The sequence below is a fragment of the Panthera tigris genome, chromosome A1, assembly GCF_018350195.1.
Source record: "Panthera tigris isolate Pti1 chromosome A1, P.tigris_Pti1_mat1.1, whole genome shotgun sequence".
Classification (NCBI taxonomy): Eukaryota; Metazoa; Chordata; class Mammalia; order Carnivora; family Felidae; genus Panthera; species Panthera tigris.
Genome location: NC_056660.1, coordinates 194,450,468 through 194,469,919, shown reverse-complemented (window position 1 = coordinate 194,469,919; position 19,452 = coordinate 194,450,468). Strand labels below are relative to the sequence as shown.

Here is a 19,452-nt window from a genome sequence, read left to right as displayed (position 1 = left end):
CTAGATCTCCCCGTGCTTGTCTGTGCGGGGCTAATTATGTATCTGGAATTAGCTGGTGACTAATTGGTTTGTGTGGTTTCCTTGAGTAGGGAATACTGCCTGGCCTCCAAAGAGCTGATGTCACTATATTTACTTTTAGTTTTGCATCAATCTAAGCAAGCACTTTCCTTGGTCCGACCCTGGAGATTTGTTGAGGAATCTTGAGAAAATTCTAAATGTCTGTCTTTTCCCAGCTGGATCCTTGAGAAAGTCCCTGCTTTTTACTCAGTGAGACCTCTGGCGCCTCTCCTCAGGACAGAGCTGGCAGAGGCTGCCTGAGGTCTTTGAAAGTCAGTCCTTAGACACTGCAGCGTGGGTGGCTGTCCAGCACTTGGGGCCAGGTGCCCCCACAGGCCGGCATTCACCACTTCACCGTGGGGTACCAGGAAGATGGGCCTGATGTTCCACACTGAACTAGCTATGGGCCTTGGGCAAAGCACTCTGTATCTCAAACCTTTATATCCTGTTTTCTCCCCCTTCTATCTTTTCAAATATCTGTAATTGTCCTTCCAAATGAGAATGGTTTTCCTCCCAAGGCCTTTGGCTCTACCCTTCTTCCACCCCAGATAAGTCCTCCCCACAGGATGTCATGTGTCCCCGCCCCCCCCCCCCCCCCCCCCCGCCACCAGGCCGTGCTCCAATTTCTGGAAGATACATTGGCCTTCATCAACCGCATGTGATGGTACAGTTGTGCAAGCCCGGACTCCCATCACGGCCCTCTGAATGAGCAGGCTCACAACTCCTTTGCTGTTGTCTGGTGAATTCCAGCTGCCCTTCTACCGTGGACATGACTGTGAGTCCTCACTCCCACCCCTCCTGGCTGCCCTCTAGCCCCCACTCAAGGTTGCTGTGGCACTCTTAAGATCTGGCCTCAGAACTGGACGCAGGATCACAGGAGTGGCTTGGGGTTGAACCCCAGGGTTGAGCAGGCCCCACCTCCCAGGATCTGGACACTCGCCTGTTAATACCACTTAGAATAATGTGACTCTCTAGGCCTTGAACTCATTAGACTGAAGCCTCTCAGTCCTCCTTGCTGCTGTCCCTCAATCCCCTGATGTCCCCATGCAGTTTGTTTCATGAACCCAAATGTAAAGCCAAGATCGGGAGTCAGGCAGCCCCATATTGAATCCCGGCCCTGTCACTTGTGAACTGGGTGACCTTACTTTAAGTCACTAATGTAAGTTACAAGCCATTTATGTGTGTCTCCGTTCCTCCGTCTGTGACTGGAGGTGACAGTACTTACCTCATGAGGTTTTTGTGAGGGTTCAATGGGACAAGATATGCCAAGTGCTTTCACAGCACCTGTCCTATAGCAAGTGCCAGTAAGAGGTGGGAATGAAGATGATTATGGTGAACTGTAAAAACGCCCAGCCTGGTAGTCAGGAAATCTGCCTGTCTGCCTTTCTCTGCCACTGTTGTGCTGTGTAAGACTCGGATGGTTGGAACCAGAGCCCCAGTGACTTGAGATGGGAGAATTGCCCTAAAAACCTTCGGGTCTTCCACAGCTCAGTAGGCTGATCTTGATCTCAGAGAGCCCTCTGCTGGTTGGTACATGAAGGTGCAGGCTCAGGAAGACTGGGAAAGAGGGGGCCTGTTCTGGAAAACGGGGCTGTCTGGAGAGAGGCTCCCCCATCCAAGGGGAGAGCAAGTTGTGTTGAAGGGAGATTCCCAGGCTGGGTGCAGACTTGACTGTGGGCCTCACGCCTGTGAAGTTCTACCTGCGGGACCTCAGACAAACCCTTCTCCTCTGTGGGCCTGGGGATGAGGCACATCAGGAATGAAGATACAGTGGATCCGCGCTTCCCAAAGTGGACCCTGGACAGTCATTTAAAAAATCTGAATGTTTATGTGTTTTTGTGTGTTCTAGAAAACAAATACCGACTTTCAAATCCTTTATGCATATATCATTTTGGGGTGAATACAAATGTTTTTTTCAAATCAGAACGCACTGAAAGAAAATTATTAAGTAAACAATGACACAGGTGGTATTCTATTAGGGCAAAAATCATAAAAGTGGTCAGCAAAACAACAGAAGTCTGGGCAACACCGGACTAGCCTGTTTGTGATTTCCTGCACAGCTCTGATAAATTAATCCCGTCTATATACTATCTAGTATTACTTCCTAGCATAGGTTACCATTTATTGTTTATGCTTCTAAAAATTGGAACGCCAATTCATACCTGCCCGAGGCCACGTTGCTCTGTGGCAGAGGGGTTTGGAGCCCAGCCTAGCTGGCCTCAGAGCCACAATGTGCGGTGGTGCCTCCCACGATGTGTCTTCTCTGCCCACCCCACTGCGACCGCAGCGGCAGGGACTGGGCTTTCCAGTCTCAGTGTCACTGCAGGGCCTACGTGGACCACAGTAGCCCGGGACCAGCTGGGCCTCGGGGCGAGCCGTGGAGAAGCAGCCCAGCCATAGACTGGCTCTGGGCACCGGGAGGGCTGGCTCCCCCAGGCCTGTGCTAGAAAGTCCCCTCTCGCCGACCAGTGCTGTGAGGTGCAGAGAGTGTTGGCCGGGGTCAGCAGCCCTCCAGTCTTGTCCTGGGCCTTTCCCCAACCTGCTGACTGGTGGACTTGTTCCCTCACTGCAGGCGGTTGTGTTGGAATTGGCGTTTTTCCCAAGTGTTCAGGGCCCCGCCGCCAGAGGCTTTGATTTTGTTTGGGTTGGGGGCTCACAAATCTACATTTTAGCCATTTCGCTAGGTTTGGGAATCACGGTGCTTGATGACCTCTGGGGTCCCTCCTAGCCCCCAAATTCCATGAACCTCAGCTCAGAAGGGCCCGTAGACCCTTGGCCCTTCCCTTGACCCAGCCCCAAACAGGATAAGTAACACAGAAAAAGAACAGTAAAAAAGATACTTTATTGTTAAAAAAACAACAAATGACCAATGTAAACCAGTCATCCCATCACACACACCATCACGCACAGCTATGAACCAGTCACGCAAATACACCCTTACCCACACAGTTCCCTCTCACTATCAGCAGCAACCCGGTGGGTGAGAGTCTCTATTGCTCTTCCTTTTGACTTTTGTCTCCAGAAACAACACGTATGAAAAGGCAGTGGACCGGAGAAAGGGATTGGCAGGGGAGAGAGTGGCACGGCCACCCCGGTCACTGCCGCTCCTGGCTACATACACTCTACACGTGCCCACACTGACCCTCCATGCATAGGGTTGAGTCACTGCAGGTAACACTTCAATTGGCAGGCATCTGAGCTGGCAGGGAGAGGCAGGGAAAGGCAGAGCATCCGGCTCCGTGCCTCCCCCCTGCCCTGATGCCCTGAGTGGGAGTTCCGAGTTCCTTGTGTCTAGGGAAGGAAAATCCCTTTGGCAACTCATCCAGACAGCAAGGTTGAAAAGTGCCTAAGAATTTTAAAAACGAAGAATTATGTCCTTCTTGCCTTTGGCCCAAAGTGCTTGAGAAACTTGGGGTGAAGAACCCAGAGTTCCATGAGGTCTGAATTCCTTAACAAAGAAGGCGCAGGGCTGCACGAATCCTGACCGGCCCTGGCTGGAGGAAGGTCATGGGACTTGATAGAGGGAGAGCAAGTTCCTTGGAATCTGGATTCGAGTGGGACCCCAGGAGACTGAGCCAAGCGACGCTCCTCGGGAACCCTGTCGCCCTTGTTCACATCGTGCCCCAGGCCTAACACAGTACCCGACACGGAGCAGATGCTGGAGTAATGTACGAATGAGGCAGTGTGCACGGCCGGCTCGGTCCCTGCTTGCGTACTGCTTACCTCTCAGCCCCTAGAGGACGCGTTGTGGCCCTCCAGGGTCAGATGACCCTGGGCCCCGTCTCTGTGGCCTGTCAGGCGCGGACCTGCCTCTGCCTCCAGAATGGGGCTGTGAGTAGGTGTAAGGGTGCTCCCTGGCAGAGCGGACTCAGTAGTTCAGGCCCTGCCTCCCTGGGGACTGAGAGGTGGCAGCCAGACAGACTGCCTCTTGTCCATCCCAGGAATCAGTGTGTCCGGTTCTCCAGGGTCCACTGCTCTGTGCAGCCCCTTGCTGCGGGGGGCCCTGGTGCCATTTCTGGAGCTCTTCCCTCAGCTTCCCTCCATCCTCAGGGGCTAGCTGGGGGTCTGGGAGAGCACGTTTCAAGGCATGGCGGCCTGGACTGGGGGCTTCCCTCCCCTTTTCCAGCCACGCTCATCTCACTCGTACAAGATGGAAGGAAGATGCCAAGTCCTTGGCCTCCCACCTGCCTCCCTCTGAGGACAGCTAGAACATGACCTCCTCACAGCTCCCATAATCACTCTCCACCATGTCAGAGCCCTCATAGTGGGGGGGAGCCTGGGGCTGGCCCCGCCCTGTGGGGTGCCCACCCCCAACCTCACAGTCGGCATAAGAGGGCCCAGCCCGGCTGAGGCGCATACTTACCCCTTTGTAGCCCCCCTCTGCCAGGCAGGGCCCTCCCCCTCCCTGCCGGAACTGTGAGTGGTAGTAGCTGATGGCCGTGTACTCATTGAGACAGGGGGCCAGCAGGTGTTCCCGGGGACTGGGGGGCCGTGGGGGCATCAGATCTTCCAGGTTCTGGTTGCTGTAACGGGGTGGGAGAGGTGCCCGCTTGTTTTCCAGCTCCAGTGGGAAGGGGAAGCCCCCATAGAGGCCAGTGGGGTCTGGCATCACGGGTGGGGTCTGGTGGCGGTGAGGCGATGGTGGCAGAGGGCCAGGGGTCACTTCAGAGTGGGGGTATTCCCAGCATTCCTTCCTGGAGTAAGTAGGGGGCCAGACCGTAGCTCCAGCTGGGCACACTGAAAGAAAATGGAAAGTTAGGGTGAGCTCTGAGTTTCCCTGGTAAAGGTTTCCGCAGGCCTTATAGGTACTATACATGATTCAGCATGTGGTAGAAATGGGCAAAAGAGTGGGGGTGGGGGGGCGGGTAATGTGGCTTTCTATGTCGTGTTGTCTCTGGCAGCTTAGGTTGATATCTAGAATTCAATACAGCCAACTTCATGGCCAAAGGCTTAACCCAAAGCCAGCTCCTCTTGCAAATGTGTGCCGATAATCCAAGAGTCAGTGAATAAGGGAAGAATATGGACGACTCCGCACAGCCCACACCCCGCTGCTGGGGCCAGCGACTCCATCCCAGCTCCTACTGGTAACTTACGTCTCCTTGACTGAAGGAAACAGACACACGGTTTGCGGGGGTGTGATGGCATCTATCACAGAGCATGATTAATTAAGATATGGCTTGGAAGATTGGAGACCAGGCAATGGTCCTTGCTCTGTCCTTGCTCTGTCCTTGCTACTAAATAGTTGGTCCTTGGTCCTTGCTCTGTCCTTGCTACTAAATAGTTGGGTGAGTTAGAACAAGTTACTGTGTTTTTATGAGCCCCAAATTACCCTATCAGCAAAAAGTTTATGAAAATACCTGTTTCAACTATTGGTGAATAAACCAGAAAATATACAGCACTTTACGAATTCACCTCCTAGTGAGCCAAAAGTGAGAGGTCCCTCCTGTAAGTCAGCCAGGTCTGGCCCAAGGCTGCTGTACCTCCAGACTGGATGGCCAGAAGTTGGGACTACTGCTCTTTCCTTTTTCATGAAAAGCCTAAAGGTACAGAAGCCCCGCCCCCCCTTCACCCCCGGGATCCCATTCACCCCTATCCAGGGTCTACAGGCTTCTGCCATAGATATCAGTCCTCTGGAATGAGTTGAAATGTGGATGAGGGGATCATGGTGCAATGGAATGAGCCACAGAGTCTGAGGCCAGAGACCTGGCATCTGGTCCAGCCCACTAGTGCACTGTGATCTTGAACACATCCCTTCATATCCCATCCCAAAGGGATAGACTGGATGGTGGCTTCACATAATGGAGTGTTCAAGTCTACAACCATATTCCATCAATGCTAGAGGCTAAGGGCCTCTGGCTATACTGACCCATCTCCTCGCCTGACCATGTCCTCTTTATGATGGACTCGTTGTCAGAGTGGGAAGGGACTGCAGCTGGTGGGAGTCTGGGAGGCACACTGCAGACCACTGGCCGTTGCTTAGAGCTGGGTCCAAAAGTGACAAGTTCATTTGGACCTGAGGTCTTGCTGGGCTCCAGTTGGTTCAGGTTGTTGCAGGAGCTGGCGCTCAGGGGGTTGAGCTCGATGGCAGGCATAGTTTGGGTGTCTACACCAACACTCCTGGCCAGGAGGTCTGGGTCCTCCATGGCCACGGGCTTGTGGGACTTGCAACGGCGGCAGTAGAAGAGGAGCCCAACTGTGCTTAAAACGATAAACAGTAGGGCCGCTATGATGATGAGAATCTCCTGCTGTCCCCAGTCCCCCCTTGTGATCTCAGGGGTGACTAGGCAGTGACCTTCGGAGCAGCCCCTTGCTTCCATTTCACACCTGCAGAGACAAAGAAGTAGTCGGGGGGTTGAGTCACTACACTTCCCTTTCCGTGTCCCCTCTCACAAAGATTTAGGGACTCCTACACTCAAGCCCACCTTCTCCGATTTTCAACCAAAAAAAAGAAAAGGGATGGTAATGATCACACGTATCAAGTTTAGAACTTTCCACCCTCCACCAGTAGGGTGTGGGAGTCAGTTACATGTTCATTCATGACCTAGATTTGGAATCTAGGCTCTAGGCCCATCCATTATTTCCCACTCATGAGATCTAGGTTTTGGATATACTCTCCATCATTGAGGTGAGACTTCCAATCGTATACTGTGGTCGAGGCAACCAACATACCCAGCTGTCCTCAGCAATAATGTCAGAGTCCCAGCTACAAGTCAGCAGTCACCCAGCCATGGCAACAGGGTGCCAGTGTTACCCACTGTTCTTCAGGAGGTCATAGAAACCCAACGTGACCCTGCACAGACCTTACATTGGACACCTTGTTCAGAGAGAGTACTTGGAATTGTATGACGTCTCTGATCACCGTCAGCTTGGCCTTTCATGGAGCAAGGCTCATAGGAGGGAGGCTTCTGTGGCCAGTTTTGTCCACTTTTGAGGGATATTGGGAAAGGCTTCCTCCATCCTGCTTGAGTCCCAGTGTCTAAAACTTCACCACCAACAGTTTGTCCTTTGGGGTTAGACATTGTCCTCCCAGTTCCTCTTGTAAAATGTGAACCCCACTTTCAGGCAGGAAGTACCCTGTGGCACATGTACTGCAGAGAGGTGTGCTGTGAGGCCAGAAATGCCAGGTGCTGAGAGAAAGGACTTGGGCCATAAACACGTGGAGGGATTTGGACCGGCCCTTTCCTTCTCTGGGCCTCAGTTTCCCATCTGTAAAGTGAGTGGGTGAACTACATCAGTGGCTATCTTAGGCACACACTGACGGCAAGGGGATCCCTTGGAAGCTTGTTCTAATTAGAATTCCAGGCCTCACTCCTTGGATATTCTGATATAGTAGGTCCAGAAATCTGTATTTTCCACAAGTATCCCTGATGATTTTTTAAAGGCTCCCAAGCTGGGGAGCCATAAACCTAGATAATTGCCAGGCCTCTTTACCTCTAGGATTCTAGGGATCTGAGGATTCTTGGACTCCCCCAGGCCAACATAATACAAGGCACAGGTAGCTTACAGTGGGGTTCGAGACCCACAACAGTGCGTCATTGTCCTAGTGGACAATGTGGAGTCACTTGTCTAGAGGAGTCATTGTCCCCGGGCCACTTTCTGAGAAGTCGCGGTCCAGAGGAAGAGAGTAAGAACTTTAGCCATGTTCAGACTTCGGCAAAGATTAGAAAAGCCTGAGGAGCTGATTAGAAGTGCAGATTCGTGAACCCCCACCTAGTGAGTCTGATGCAGTAGGTTCAGAATAAGGCTTGAGAAATCTTAATAAGAACTCTCCTCTGAGTGCTCCGATGCAGGTGGTTGGAGGGAGAAGCCTCACCCATGGAAAAGACCAAGAAGCCAGGTCGCTGGAGCACTCCACTCCTGGTCTCCCATTGGCTTCTCCGGAGGTCAGAGTGCAGACGTCATTCATTCCCTCATGGGGCCAAACCCAGGGTGAGGAGCCAATGGCAGGTGGCCTCCCCTATGCTTACCTGTCTCCCATGTAAGGGTGAGGGCAGTTACAGGAGGCTCCTTCAGGGGAGGGGATGCAAGTGCCACCTTCCAGGCACGGTGTCACAGTGCAGTTTTCCCTTCTTTGTTCACAGTGCCTCCCAGAGAACTGTGGGGGACACCTGCAGACATACCCTGGGAGGGAGGGAGGAGAGGGGGGACAGTCAGGCAGCTGTAGGCTGAGAGGCCCTCCGGGACAGAGGGGAGGCCTCGGCATGTTTGCAGACCCACGTGTTCACGTTTAGTTATTGAATGCCTCCTTCTGTGACGAGCACCACGTGCTGCCCTGCTGGGCAAGAAGACGTGATTCCCTGCCCTCACACAACTTATAGTCTCCGGAGGACCGGCATCTGAAGAATAGTGGTGGATATCCTTCTCATCGTCCCAGACAATGCTTATTCAGTGCTGGTCACCGTTCTAAGAATCTTCAAGTGTTAGCCCATTTGAGCCTCATAACAACTCTGAAGCTGGTTATGTCATCCTCAACAGGTACAGGTTGATGGCGGGTGAGGAAATGAGGCACAGAGAACATATGACGCTTGTTCACGCTCACACAGGAGGTAAATGGCAAATTTGGGACTCCGACCTATTGAACCAGTTGTGTAGAATATCGGTATATTAGTCATCACCATTGAACAACAGAACTTAGGGAGCCAAGGGACAGTGGGAGCTGCAGGGCCAGGGAGGTGGGAGGGGCCAGAGCACCGCCAAGAGCCTGATGCAGGAATTAGGAGTTAGGACTCCATCTTAACAGCAAGGGGAAGCCACTGCAAAGTTCCAAGCAGGAAACGGATGCACTCAGACCTGCTTTGTATAAAGATCCCTCTGGAGCCCTGCTGGAAAACGCAGGTGGGGGCAGAGAAATGAGAGAGCAGGGAGGCAGCTGGCACAAGGGTGAAAGATAACGGCTGCCTGGTAGTGCGGCCAGAGAGGAGGGCTGGCCTCCTTCGATATTTCGCAGATGGAAACGACAGTCCTATCACCCGGGCAAACATGAGAAAACGGGAGGATGCCGAGTGTTGACAGAGATATAGGAGCCTCATGCCCTGCTGGCGGAAGTGCGGGCTGTGTGGCCACGCTGAAGAGTGATTTGGCCCTATTGAGTCAAAATGATGATCTGCATTCTCTGGGCATGCGAATCCCATCCCTGGGCGTGGTGTGTGTGCGCGTGTTGGAGGAAGTTCTCCTGCAGGTTCCCAAGAAGATACGTGTGAGGATATTCATGCAGCATTGTTGATGGAGATGGGATGTTGAAGCCACCAGGGTGCTCGCCGCTAGCTGAGTGGAGAGGGAGAGAATGAGGGCGCGTGGGCACGCTGGGGTACTGTGGCAATGGATACGAACTGTGGCAGCGTGGATGGACCGGTGTAAAAGGTTACGTATCACTTACATAATCAGAAATTCAAGCATGTGCAAAACCAATAATGTACAGTTTGCAAGAACTCATTTAAAAACTTTAAATCCTTGCCTATGGGCTTGGGGAAAGGGAAAGGCAGCTGAGTATAGATTAAAAGGCAATAAAAAAGAGAAACTTGGCACCGACCAATGTTAACCCTACGGTGTATGATGAACTCAACCTGTGGCACCAGAGGTCCCTGTTCGTGCCTGTCTCATCCAAACAAGTCAGTCCTTGTTGAGGAAGAACAAAGACTCCTGGCTCCCCGTGGTGTAAACCTAGCAGATCCCAACCCGTTACTCAAGAGATAGTAAGGGGAGGAGAGAGACGTTTGGAATCAGAGGGCAGGAGTGCTCCACTGGGATCTACACCCCAAACATGCCTCTCTCACCGGACAGCCATGTGCCTTTCACCAATCTGGGTATCCCTTACACAACCCAGCAGTTTCCTGTGCTGTAAAGTGGAGCCATTGGTGACTTTGTTCCAACGCCCTCTCTCCCTCATGGCGCTGTGCTGAAGGGACATACTTTGTAAACTCTTCAGTGATATATGATTGCTAGTTCAACAGGCTAGGGTCTTCTGAAGAGCCTCCTGGGATAAGCCTTGGAGTCATTTCCAGCCCTTACCTGCCCCACGGGTCTGTGAGCACCTTCCGCCATTGAGACATGGGTTTTGGCTGCAGTCATCACTGTGCACGCAGCACTGGGTGAGGGCCTGCCTTTCCAGCAAGCCTGATGCCTTCTTGCCATGGACCAGCAGCTCCAGTGCCTCTCCGTTGACCACAACTGCATCCAGGCAGCCTTCGAAGCCCTGGGACACATTTGGGGAAGAACTCAAGAGAACAAGGCCACCCAGAAAGAGGTCCCCTTCAGGCCTGAGACCCCGGCAGTTCTTTGGGAGCATGAGGGAGGTGTCGCTGGATCTGTCAACCAAGAGGCGAAGGGAAGTGTCTGTCTCCTCCACCACAACGGAGTGCCACTCTTGGTCATTCACATGGAGCCAGGAGGAAAGATTTCCATAGAAACCACCTGGGCAACGGTATTCCAGCTGGAGCACTCCATTGACCAGCTGCAAAGAAAGCCCAGATGCCATCAGCAAAGCCAAGAAGTCCTTGGAAGAGCACTGCTAACAAGCTGCCCGGGCAAAGAATGTCGGTTGTGTCTTCATGGGTCAGGGAGGTAGCGTTTGGTGACTTTTAAGGCTGTTTTAGACATTGTCTTTGTGGAGTATAAAAGCCCTCAAAGTACTTTTCTGTCTATGGTCTCATTTGGCCCTTACCACACTCCATGGATGATCTGGGTAGGGATAGCATCTCCTTTCACAGATGAGGAAACTGAGGCCCAGAGATACCTTGCTGACTGAGACCGTGTCTTTTGGATTCTTCTTTGCAGGCCTTTGTAGTACATTCCTCAACATTGGCCTTCAGGGACACCAAAAACCTCCCTCACCCCCGCCTCTCTTCTTCAACAGTTCCGCTGTAATCAAAGTAGGTCTCTAAGACCTTTCAAGAGGATCCACAGAGGGAGACCATTTTTATAATAATCCTAAGACATTATTTGCCTTTTCTCCTCTCATTCTCTCACGAATATACTTCCAGACATGTGCTACCACAACTGATGAACACAGAGGTACATCTAAAAATCCAGCTGCCTACTGTTGAGCCATACATGTGTAAGAGAGATATGCAAAAATGTAAAACAATGCCACTCTCTTCTTTTTTCTTAATTCTGGAAATGTAATTATTATTCACAAAAATATGGTATTTGTGTTAACATGTAATACGTTTCTTGTTATTTTTATTTTTTTTAAGTTTGTTTATTTTTCAGAGAGAGGGCAGGGGAGGGGCAGAGAGAGAGGGAGACAGAGAATCCCAAGCAGGCTCCACAGTGTTAGCACAGAGCCTGATGTGAGGCTTGAACTCATGAACAGTGAGATCATGACCTGGGCTGAAACTGAGAGTCAGATGCTTAACTGACTAAGCCACCCAGGCGCCCCTCTTTTTAAATGAATTAATAAATAAAGATTTTAACATTTCTCCGTTTTAATTTCTAATACTGAAAATAGTGAAAGCTATAACCCACATAAACAGAACTTCCCTAGGATCTTCAATTATTTTTAAGAGTGTGAAAAGTCCTGAAATCCAGAAATCTGAGAAAACACTAGGTTAAATCATTTTAGTTTACCTCAGCCCAAGAAATAGGACTACTGTGGCCAAGAGATAGAACTTCTGCTTACTCGGCTGTGTAGAGCTTTTTCTGGGTGAAATTTGAAAATCCAATCCAGTGTTTTATAGAAAGAAGCTGCTTGTTTGTACACCACTTTCCCAATTTTTGCCCTGCTTGAATACTACCTATACCATTATATACTTAAAAAGGAAACTTACTATTACTACAGAATGTAGACTCAAAACATTGTCCTTAAATCACTCCTTTCACTTGGTTAGGACCACAAATCTACTGGTCCCATCATCTTTCCATTGTCTCTCAACCTCTGTAAGGGCCTCACTTGTCTCCTTATCCAGTTTAAATTCCATAGCCAAATTCCTGTCCTCTCTTTCTTGGTAGAAGTCACTTGGCAAACCCACAAATCTGGTCAAGTCCAACCGTCCCCCAACTGTATGTGAGCATCATGGAGGTAAACATGGCTGGAGAAAAACATTCAGGCTTGCTTATTGACCTCTCTTTAATTTCATGACCGTGAGTCTCAAATGAGCCCTTCATGGTGCCTAATTATGGTGCTATCTTCCATAGTCGGTTTACTCTCCCAGATGACTATTCTCACAACTTCTCCCTCCTGAGACTCCTGATTCTCCCCTCCCCATCCTTGCTCTTAGCAACCAGGTTGGGACTTATCGGCACTCTTACCATCACATCTCCCCAGCTTGGTGGAGGCCAGTCTCTCCATTCATGCACTAGATCACAACCCCCTTACCTCCTCAAGGATGAGTTTCCATCAACTCTTTCTTTTTTTCTACATCACAAATTGTTCATTCTCTACTGTACCATTCCAGTCATCACAAAAATGCTGTTATTGCTCTAATCTTTAAAAAAAAATGTCTTGAACCCACTTCTTCCATCAGATATCACTTTCTTTGCTCCCTCTTTGTAGCGTAATTCCACCCACCATCCACCATGATACAGAAACCACTGGTTTCAGGGTATTCAGTGACCTCTGTGTTGTCAAATCCAATGATTAATATCACTTCCCATCTCATTTAACCTCTCAGAGCAGCACATTACCAGCTGGTCCCTCCTTCCTTCATGATACGTGTTCTTCATTCAGCTTCCTGGATACGATACTCTTGGTCCCCACCCCCCCGCCCCCCACATCACTGGCTGCACCTTTTCAGTCTCCTTTGTTGGATCCTCCTCTTCCCCCAGGCCTCTCAATGTTGAAGTGTCGCAAGGATGAACCCTTGGTCTAATCTTTCTTCCAATCTACACTCCTTGGTGATCTCACTCAGTTTCATGGCTTTCGATACTGAGTATATGCCAAATGCTCCCAGATCTTCATCTCTACCCCAGACCTTTCTCACAGACACTATACTTGTTTATCCAGCTCTACTTGGAAGTTCAATAGGCATCTCAGACTTACACCTCCAAATGTGAGCTATCAATCTTCCCCAAACCTGTTCTACCCATAGCCTTCCCAGGGTCTGTTGGCAGCCACTCCATTCCTTCTAGTTACTCAGGCTGAAACTTACTCCTTGCTTTCTCTCCCAGCCCTCATTCAATTCGTCAGGAAATCCTGTTGGCTTTACCTTCAAAAATCTACCCGATTCTGAACCCTTCCTCCCATTTCACTGTCATTACCCTGATCTAGACCACCACCATCTCTCACCTGAATTATTGCAATAGGCTCTTGGCTGGTTCCCTCTGCTTTTATCCTTGTTTCTCTAAAGTTGCTTATCAACCGGAGCCATGGCAACCCTTTTGAATATGTCACATCATGTCAATTCTCTGCTCAAACCTTCTTATGCCCTCCATTTTGCTTGGAATAAAAGCCGAAGCCCTTAAGTGGCCTATGAGAACTTTATAGGTATTCCCTCATCCCATTATATATCTGACTTCGACTCCTACTACTAATCTCTGGGCTTACTTAAAACTGCAACCCCCCCCCCCACCCTCCTGATCCCCCTTATCCTTTTTTTTTTAAGTCAATGCACTTATCACATTTGGACAAACTATACTTTTCTGAGCCATTATATTTATATTTATTGTCCGTCTTCCCCCTGTAGGGTGAAAACTCTGAGAGAGATTTTTGTCTTATTCACCAATGAGACCCAAGCATCTAGAACAGTGCCTGTCACTAGGTAGATGGTCACTAAATATTTATGGCATAATAATTTCTAACTAGCTGCCAAAGTCTTTTTCTTTGTCAACCTGGGAGATTGGCTTGAGTGTTGGAGGCAGGCAAACTGAGATGTCCTATGAGATGTAATCAGAGGGACTGAAAAAATTCACTTTTCTTCCATGTGAGTCCATGTAACTTAATGCTGGGTTTGTAGCCTTGAGCACCTTGGTGTAGCCAGCCTCCCACCCATCTTGGGAAACACTTGTCTGTTACTCAGCAAAAGTGACAAAAACAAACAAACAAACAAAAAACCACCCTGGCCAGGTGGCCTCATCCATTTCTCCCTCTATCTTCAGAGGCTCTCTCTCCTCCCACAGAGCAGTCTGACCTCTGGTTGTCCTTGGATGTAGATCTCCAGGTTGGGGGCTTTGGCCTTCACAAGTGGAAGGCCTTGCATCTTAACTCAGTAGTCACACTATCATCCCTGAAAACCATGCAGGATTTTCTTTGCCAGAAATTGGGCTTCTTGGCTCTTCCCCCTGCTGCCCCCCAACAGCCTGGCACACCCACGTGAAATCCCTCAGGCTGTAGTGCCTTACCTTCAGGGAGATACACACTGTCTCATTGCTGAACAGGAGAACAGCCTGTGATTGGAGTGTTTTCAGACGGAACCGGATGTGCCAGTTCTGAGCCTCTGGACGACGGTACCGTCCAAAGCTTTGACCGCTGAACCTTGTGGCGGTACCTGGAGAAGCAACCAGAGATGTCAACTCCTTATGAAGAGGTCCCCTTGGAGTCCCCGAGCTGACTTTGTCTCATTCAACCCTTGGGTGACATTGCTCACATTTTATAGATGAAAGAATGAGGCTTCTTGGGGGTGGGGGGTTACTTGTCCAGGGCCATGCAGCTAGACACGGGCCATCACCTTGCACGCTTTCTTTTGGCCCCAGAAACTCTTGCCTTGGGTCCCAGCTTGAGGGAGGAACTGTGAGCCCAAACCAGTAAGAAAGCAAGAATCAAGCTGGAAATGTAACCAATGAAATGTGTGGACATGAAAATTTCTACCCTACGTAGTTTCTGTGTTGTTTTTGACATCACTGGGGAAGAAGGAGGTAGAATTGGAGAGGATTCTGCATATATATGTAATTTCAGGAATACCACAAAGGTCATTTGCCTCAGGATCTCTCCTTCACCATTAGGAGGGTAACCATTTGAGTAAGCTCTTAACCATATGAAGCACTGTGAGAGGTGGAGAGGACCCTTGGATAAAGGAAGGGGCCCAAACTTCTGTAAAGTCCTGCACGCACATCGCCCTGTAGCAATTGGTAACACACAGTTGCAGAGTAAGGAGTCTTCACTTAAACTTGAGTTTCTCCTGCTTGTTTGACCAGGGGACCCTCTTATGTGGACCACCTATTCAAAGCCCTTGGAAATAGCGTTGTGTGGGCCTGCCTTGGGAAATGCTACATTATACAGATTACTACCTTCCCCAGAAGTGAGTTCAGTTGCTGAATCCCTAAAACCTCAGTGTGGATAAGCTTATCAGTTGTCCAGCAAGGGGAGCAGCTGTATAGGCCCCAGATCTCCCAGATTGTTGAAGAGAGAGAATAAAAGCCAAGAGGAGAAGGAAGAACCAGAAAGCCCGAGGCACATGGCATTTCAAGATCCTAAGAGTGTGTTGTACTCTGAGTCTAAGACTCTCTGATGCTGGCAATTCCGTTGTAGTAGGTCATTACTCGATGGGATATTGAAGATGATGGAGAGCAGGAATTCTCAGACCTGGCTGAATATCAGGACCAGCTGGAGAAAGTTTTAAAATACAGAATGCCACGCTCTACCCTCAGAGAGTATGACTCAATAGTTCTGGAGGAACAAGAGAATCTGCATTTTGTTTATTTATTTATAAAGTTTATTTTTTTATTTTGATTGAGACGGAGGCAGAGTGAGGGGGGAGAGGGGCAGAAAGAGAGGGGAAGAGAGAATTCCAAGCAGGCTCCGCGCTGTCAGCGCAGAGCCCGAAGCAGGGCTCGATCTCACAAAACCGCAAGATCATGACCTGAGCCGAAACCAACAGTTGGACGTTTAACGGACTGGGCCACCCAGGCGCCCCGAGAGTCTGCATTTAAAAAAATCTCCCCACGATGGGTGTAGCGACTGGAAGGGAGACAAGGGAGGTTCCCGAGAAGTGATCCTTGATACAGGTGCTAGTTACACGGGTGTGTTTGGTTTGTGAAAACCGGTTGGGCTGTACACAGGGGTCCATGGATCTTTCTGTATGCCACGTTTCACCAAAATGTTTTAAGAAGTAACAACACAACCCTAATTGATTCTGGTGATTGGTGAGCCAGCCTCTCTAATAATTCTCCAAGCGTAGACCTTGGACCACCTGCTTCAGAACTACCTGAGATGCTGTTTAAAAATGCCAATTCCAAGGAAAAAGAGAGAGAGAGAGAGAGGATGAGAGAGACCGACAGACAAACCAAGAAACAGACTTTAAACTGTAGAGAACAAACTGAAATTTACCAGGGGGGAGGTGGGGGGAGGGATGGGAGAAAGAGGGGGATGGCATTAAGAATACATTTATCATGACGAGCACTGAGTAATGTATAGAATTATTGAATCACTCTATTGTACACCCGAAACTAATGTAACACATACAGTATGTCAACTGTACTGGAATTAAAATAAAAACTTTATTTATTTATTTTTAACATTTATTTATTTATTTTTCAATATATGAAATTTATTGTCCAATTGGTTTCCATACAACACCCAGTGCTCATCCCAAAAGGTGCCCTCCTCAATACCGATCCCCCACCCTCCCCTCCCTTCCACCCCCCCATCAACCCTCAGCTTAACATTTATTTATTTTTGAGACAGAGAGAGACAGAGCATGAACGGGGGAGGGTCAGAGAAAGAGGGAGACACAGAATCTGAAACAGGCTCCAGGCTCTGAGCTGTCAGCACAGAGCTCGACGCGGGGCTCGAACCCACGGACCGCGAGATCGTGACCTGAGCCGAAGTCGGCCGCTCAACCGACTGAGCCACCCAGTCGCCCCTAAAAACTTTATTTAAAAAATGCCAATTCTAGGCCTCACCCAAGACTTTCTGAATAACAGACTCTGGAGGTGATACGCAGGAGCAGTTCTCTTTAAAAACACACTCCCCAGATGTTTCTGAATAAGCATGAATTTTAGAACCTCCGCTGTCTGGTGCCAGGTGACCGCAAGAGAACCTTCGGCCAGCACAGCGTTCCCTGCAGGCAACCCTGGGGCAAGAGACACAGAAGGGAAACCCTTCCCTCCCACACCCACCCAGAGTAGCTCACCCAGCCTGAGTACAGTGGGACCTAGAAAAAGCCCACAAATCTTTGGAGAAAGAATTTCCCTAATGCAAACTGGGGAGACCCATAAAGGTAGGCCAGGCCAGGCAGGGGGCGATGGTGAAGGGGAGGCGATGCCGTTTTCCCTTTGCCAACATCCCCAAGCTGGTCCAGAGCACTGATTCTTGACGCCAGGGGTGCTGGAGTTGAGACTAATCAGAAAACTAACTTCCTGTGGGTTGCGGTAAAGAGCTCAAGCTTTAGAGTAGGACACATGGCTATTTAATTAACCAGCCCTTCTTTGGAGGCTGTACAGTGTCGAGCAAACCAACACAATCCCCATCCCTCAGTTTCCACTGTAGTTGGATCTGGTGACCCTGCTTCTCAGGGTGTTGGTGACAGTCAGTTCAGGTAACGTAGACACAGTGCCTGGCGCACAGCAGAGTCCTTCTAGCAACCACCGCCACCATGTGAATGGCAACCATCACTGACGGGGTGCTTATGATGGGCCTGGCCAAGGTTAAGTGCTTTTATATCCATTAAATAATTTACTCCCAAACCTACTCCAGAAGGCAGATGGTAATATTTTCATTATCTTATAGTTGAGAAACTACAGTTCAGAGGATTTGGCAACCCACCTAAGGTCACACAGCTAGCAAGAGGTGGAGCTGGGGTTTGAACCTGAGCTGTCTAGTCTAAATCTTGAGATTATAAGCAGCACGCTATAGCAGGAATAACAGTAGAAGTAGCAGTAACTCATGTTTACTGACCACTGTCTGTATGTCAGGCACTTTTTTTTTTAATGTTTATTTTTGAGAGAGAGAGAGAGAGAGAGAGAGAGACAGAGCGCAAGCAGGGGAGGGGCAGAGAGAGAGGGAGACACAGAATCTGAAACAGGCTCCAGGCTCTGAGCGGTTAGCACAGAGCCCGACGTGGGGCTCGAACTCATGGACCATGAGATCATGACCCAAGCCGAAGTCGGACACTTAACCGACCAAGCCACCCAGGTGCCCCTTATTTGTTATTTTTATTTTATTTTATTTTTTCATTTCTATTTGGTTTTTTTTTTTTTTTTTTTTTTTTTTTTTTTTTAGCAAGCCCTTAACACTCATTTAATTCCTCTAACCGCCCAAAGGCACGGAGAGGCTAGATCATTTTCCTAAGGTTAGTTGGCGAGCAAGGGACAGAGCTGGGATTCAAACCCAGGCAGTCTGATGTCAGAGTCTGCTCTTGGCCATCCTGCTACTTACTTGCCTCTTGATTCCTGACTATTATTTTCAAAACTCCAAAAAGTGGCCGGGAATGGGGTGCTGTTCCATGACTAGATTTGGGGAGGCTGCCACCTGTCTCGCGGTGGCCTGTAGACTGTGGCCTTTAGCCCTGTTAAAACCCCCCTCTCACTACCCCCCGGGGCCTCCCTGGGATCTCCACCCCCAGAGCCAGTCTGGCTGAGCCCCGCAGTGCTGGGTGTCTTGGAGAAGCCCGTCACTCACCATTGCAAGAGCAGCTCCTCTCCAGGCGGTGCCGCGGGGTCAGGATGCTGAGCCTGGCTGTGCTGTAGGTGGGTCCCACCCTGGGGTCCAGGTGCACCGTCTCTTGGCACCTTTGACCCTGGCAGCTCGGGCCCTGGCAGGGCACCACGGGCATGGCTGACCTCATCTGAATTCCCACCGACTGCTCCATCTCCTCGGCCGAGCGAGTGATGATGGATGCCAGCTCCTGGAGCTTGTAGAAGGTTCCAGAATGCCCCTCAAAGACCAAGAGCACGTCCACCCCAGCCGTGGTGTCTGCAGGCTGAAGGCTGGCCAGGTGGATGTTAGCTCGTCTGATGTCCAGTTTGTTGCTGAGGAACCTCTGCAGGTTCCTCCAGTGGTCACTTACCAGCTCCTCCGGGGTGAGCTGGTGGAAGCCCATCCACAGGGCCTGCTGCAGAGCCTCCCGCCCCACGTGCCACACGTGGACGTGGACTCCAGCAGTGGTGGCAAAGGTCCCATCATCGACGGTGACGTTGAAAGCATAGCGGCCGCGAGACAGGCCCTGGGTGGCGATAATCTTGCCATCGGTTGCGCCCACCGAGAAGTGCCTGCCCAGGGTCTCCTCTCCTGCCAAGCTGTAGGTCAGTGTGTCCTGAGGGTCTCGGTCCGTGGCGTGGATTTTGCCCACCATGCCCCCCTGGAACTCCTCCTCCCCGACGGTGATGAAGATCTCCAGTGGCAGGGCCGAGGGTGGGTAGTGGCTCTGCTCCGTGATGTGGACTCTGACGGATGTCGAGGACGAGAGGGGAGGGATGCCACTGTCTGACACCTGTGGACAGAACGGGCACTGCCGTCACCATGGGCTGCAGCTGTCGGTGGCCCAGACCAGGCCGGGCCTCCTTGGGCAGCCTGGTCTCTCCGCT

At 50.3% G+C, this 19,452-nt stretch overlaps 1 protein-coding gene across 1 annotated transcript in view; it reads right to left on the bottom strand.

Moving 5' to 3' along the window:
• Positions 1-2,932: 2,932 nt before the first annotated feature.
• The window catches only part of FAT2 (FAT atypical cadherin 2), a 61,950-nt gene continuing 45,430 nt past the window's right edge, over positions 2,933-19,452 (bottom strand). The window contains exons 18-23 of the mRNA XM_042993913.1: positions 18,548-19,358; positions 14,332-14,477; positions 10,066-10,507; positions 8,025-8,178; positions 5,924-6,381; positions 2,933-4,794 (exon numbers count right to left, since the gene is read on the bottom strand). Coding sequence (XP_042849847.1) covers positions 4,262-4,794; positions 5,924-6,381; positions 8,025-8,178; positions 10,066-10,507; positions 14,332-14,477; positions 18,548-19,358 — 2,544 coding nt within the window. The 3' untranslated portion in view covers positions 2,933-4,261. The remainder of the gene's footprint in view (positions 4,795-5,923; positions 6,382-8,024; positions 8,179-10,065; positions 10,508-14,331; positions 14,478-18,547; positions 19,359-19,452) is intronic.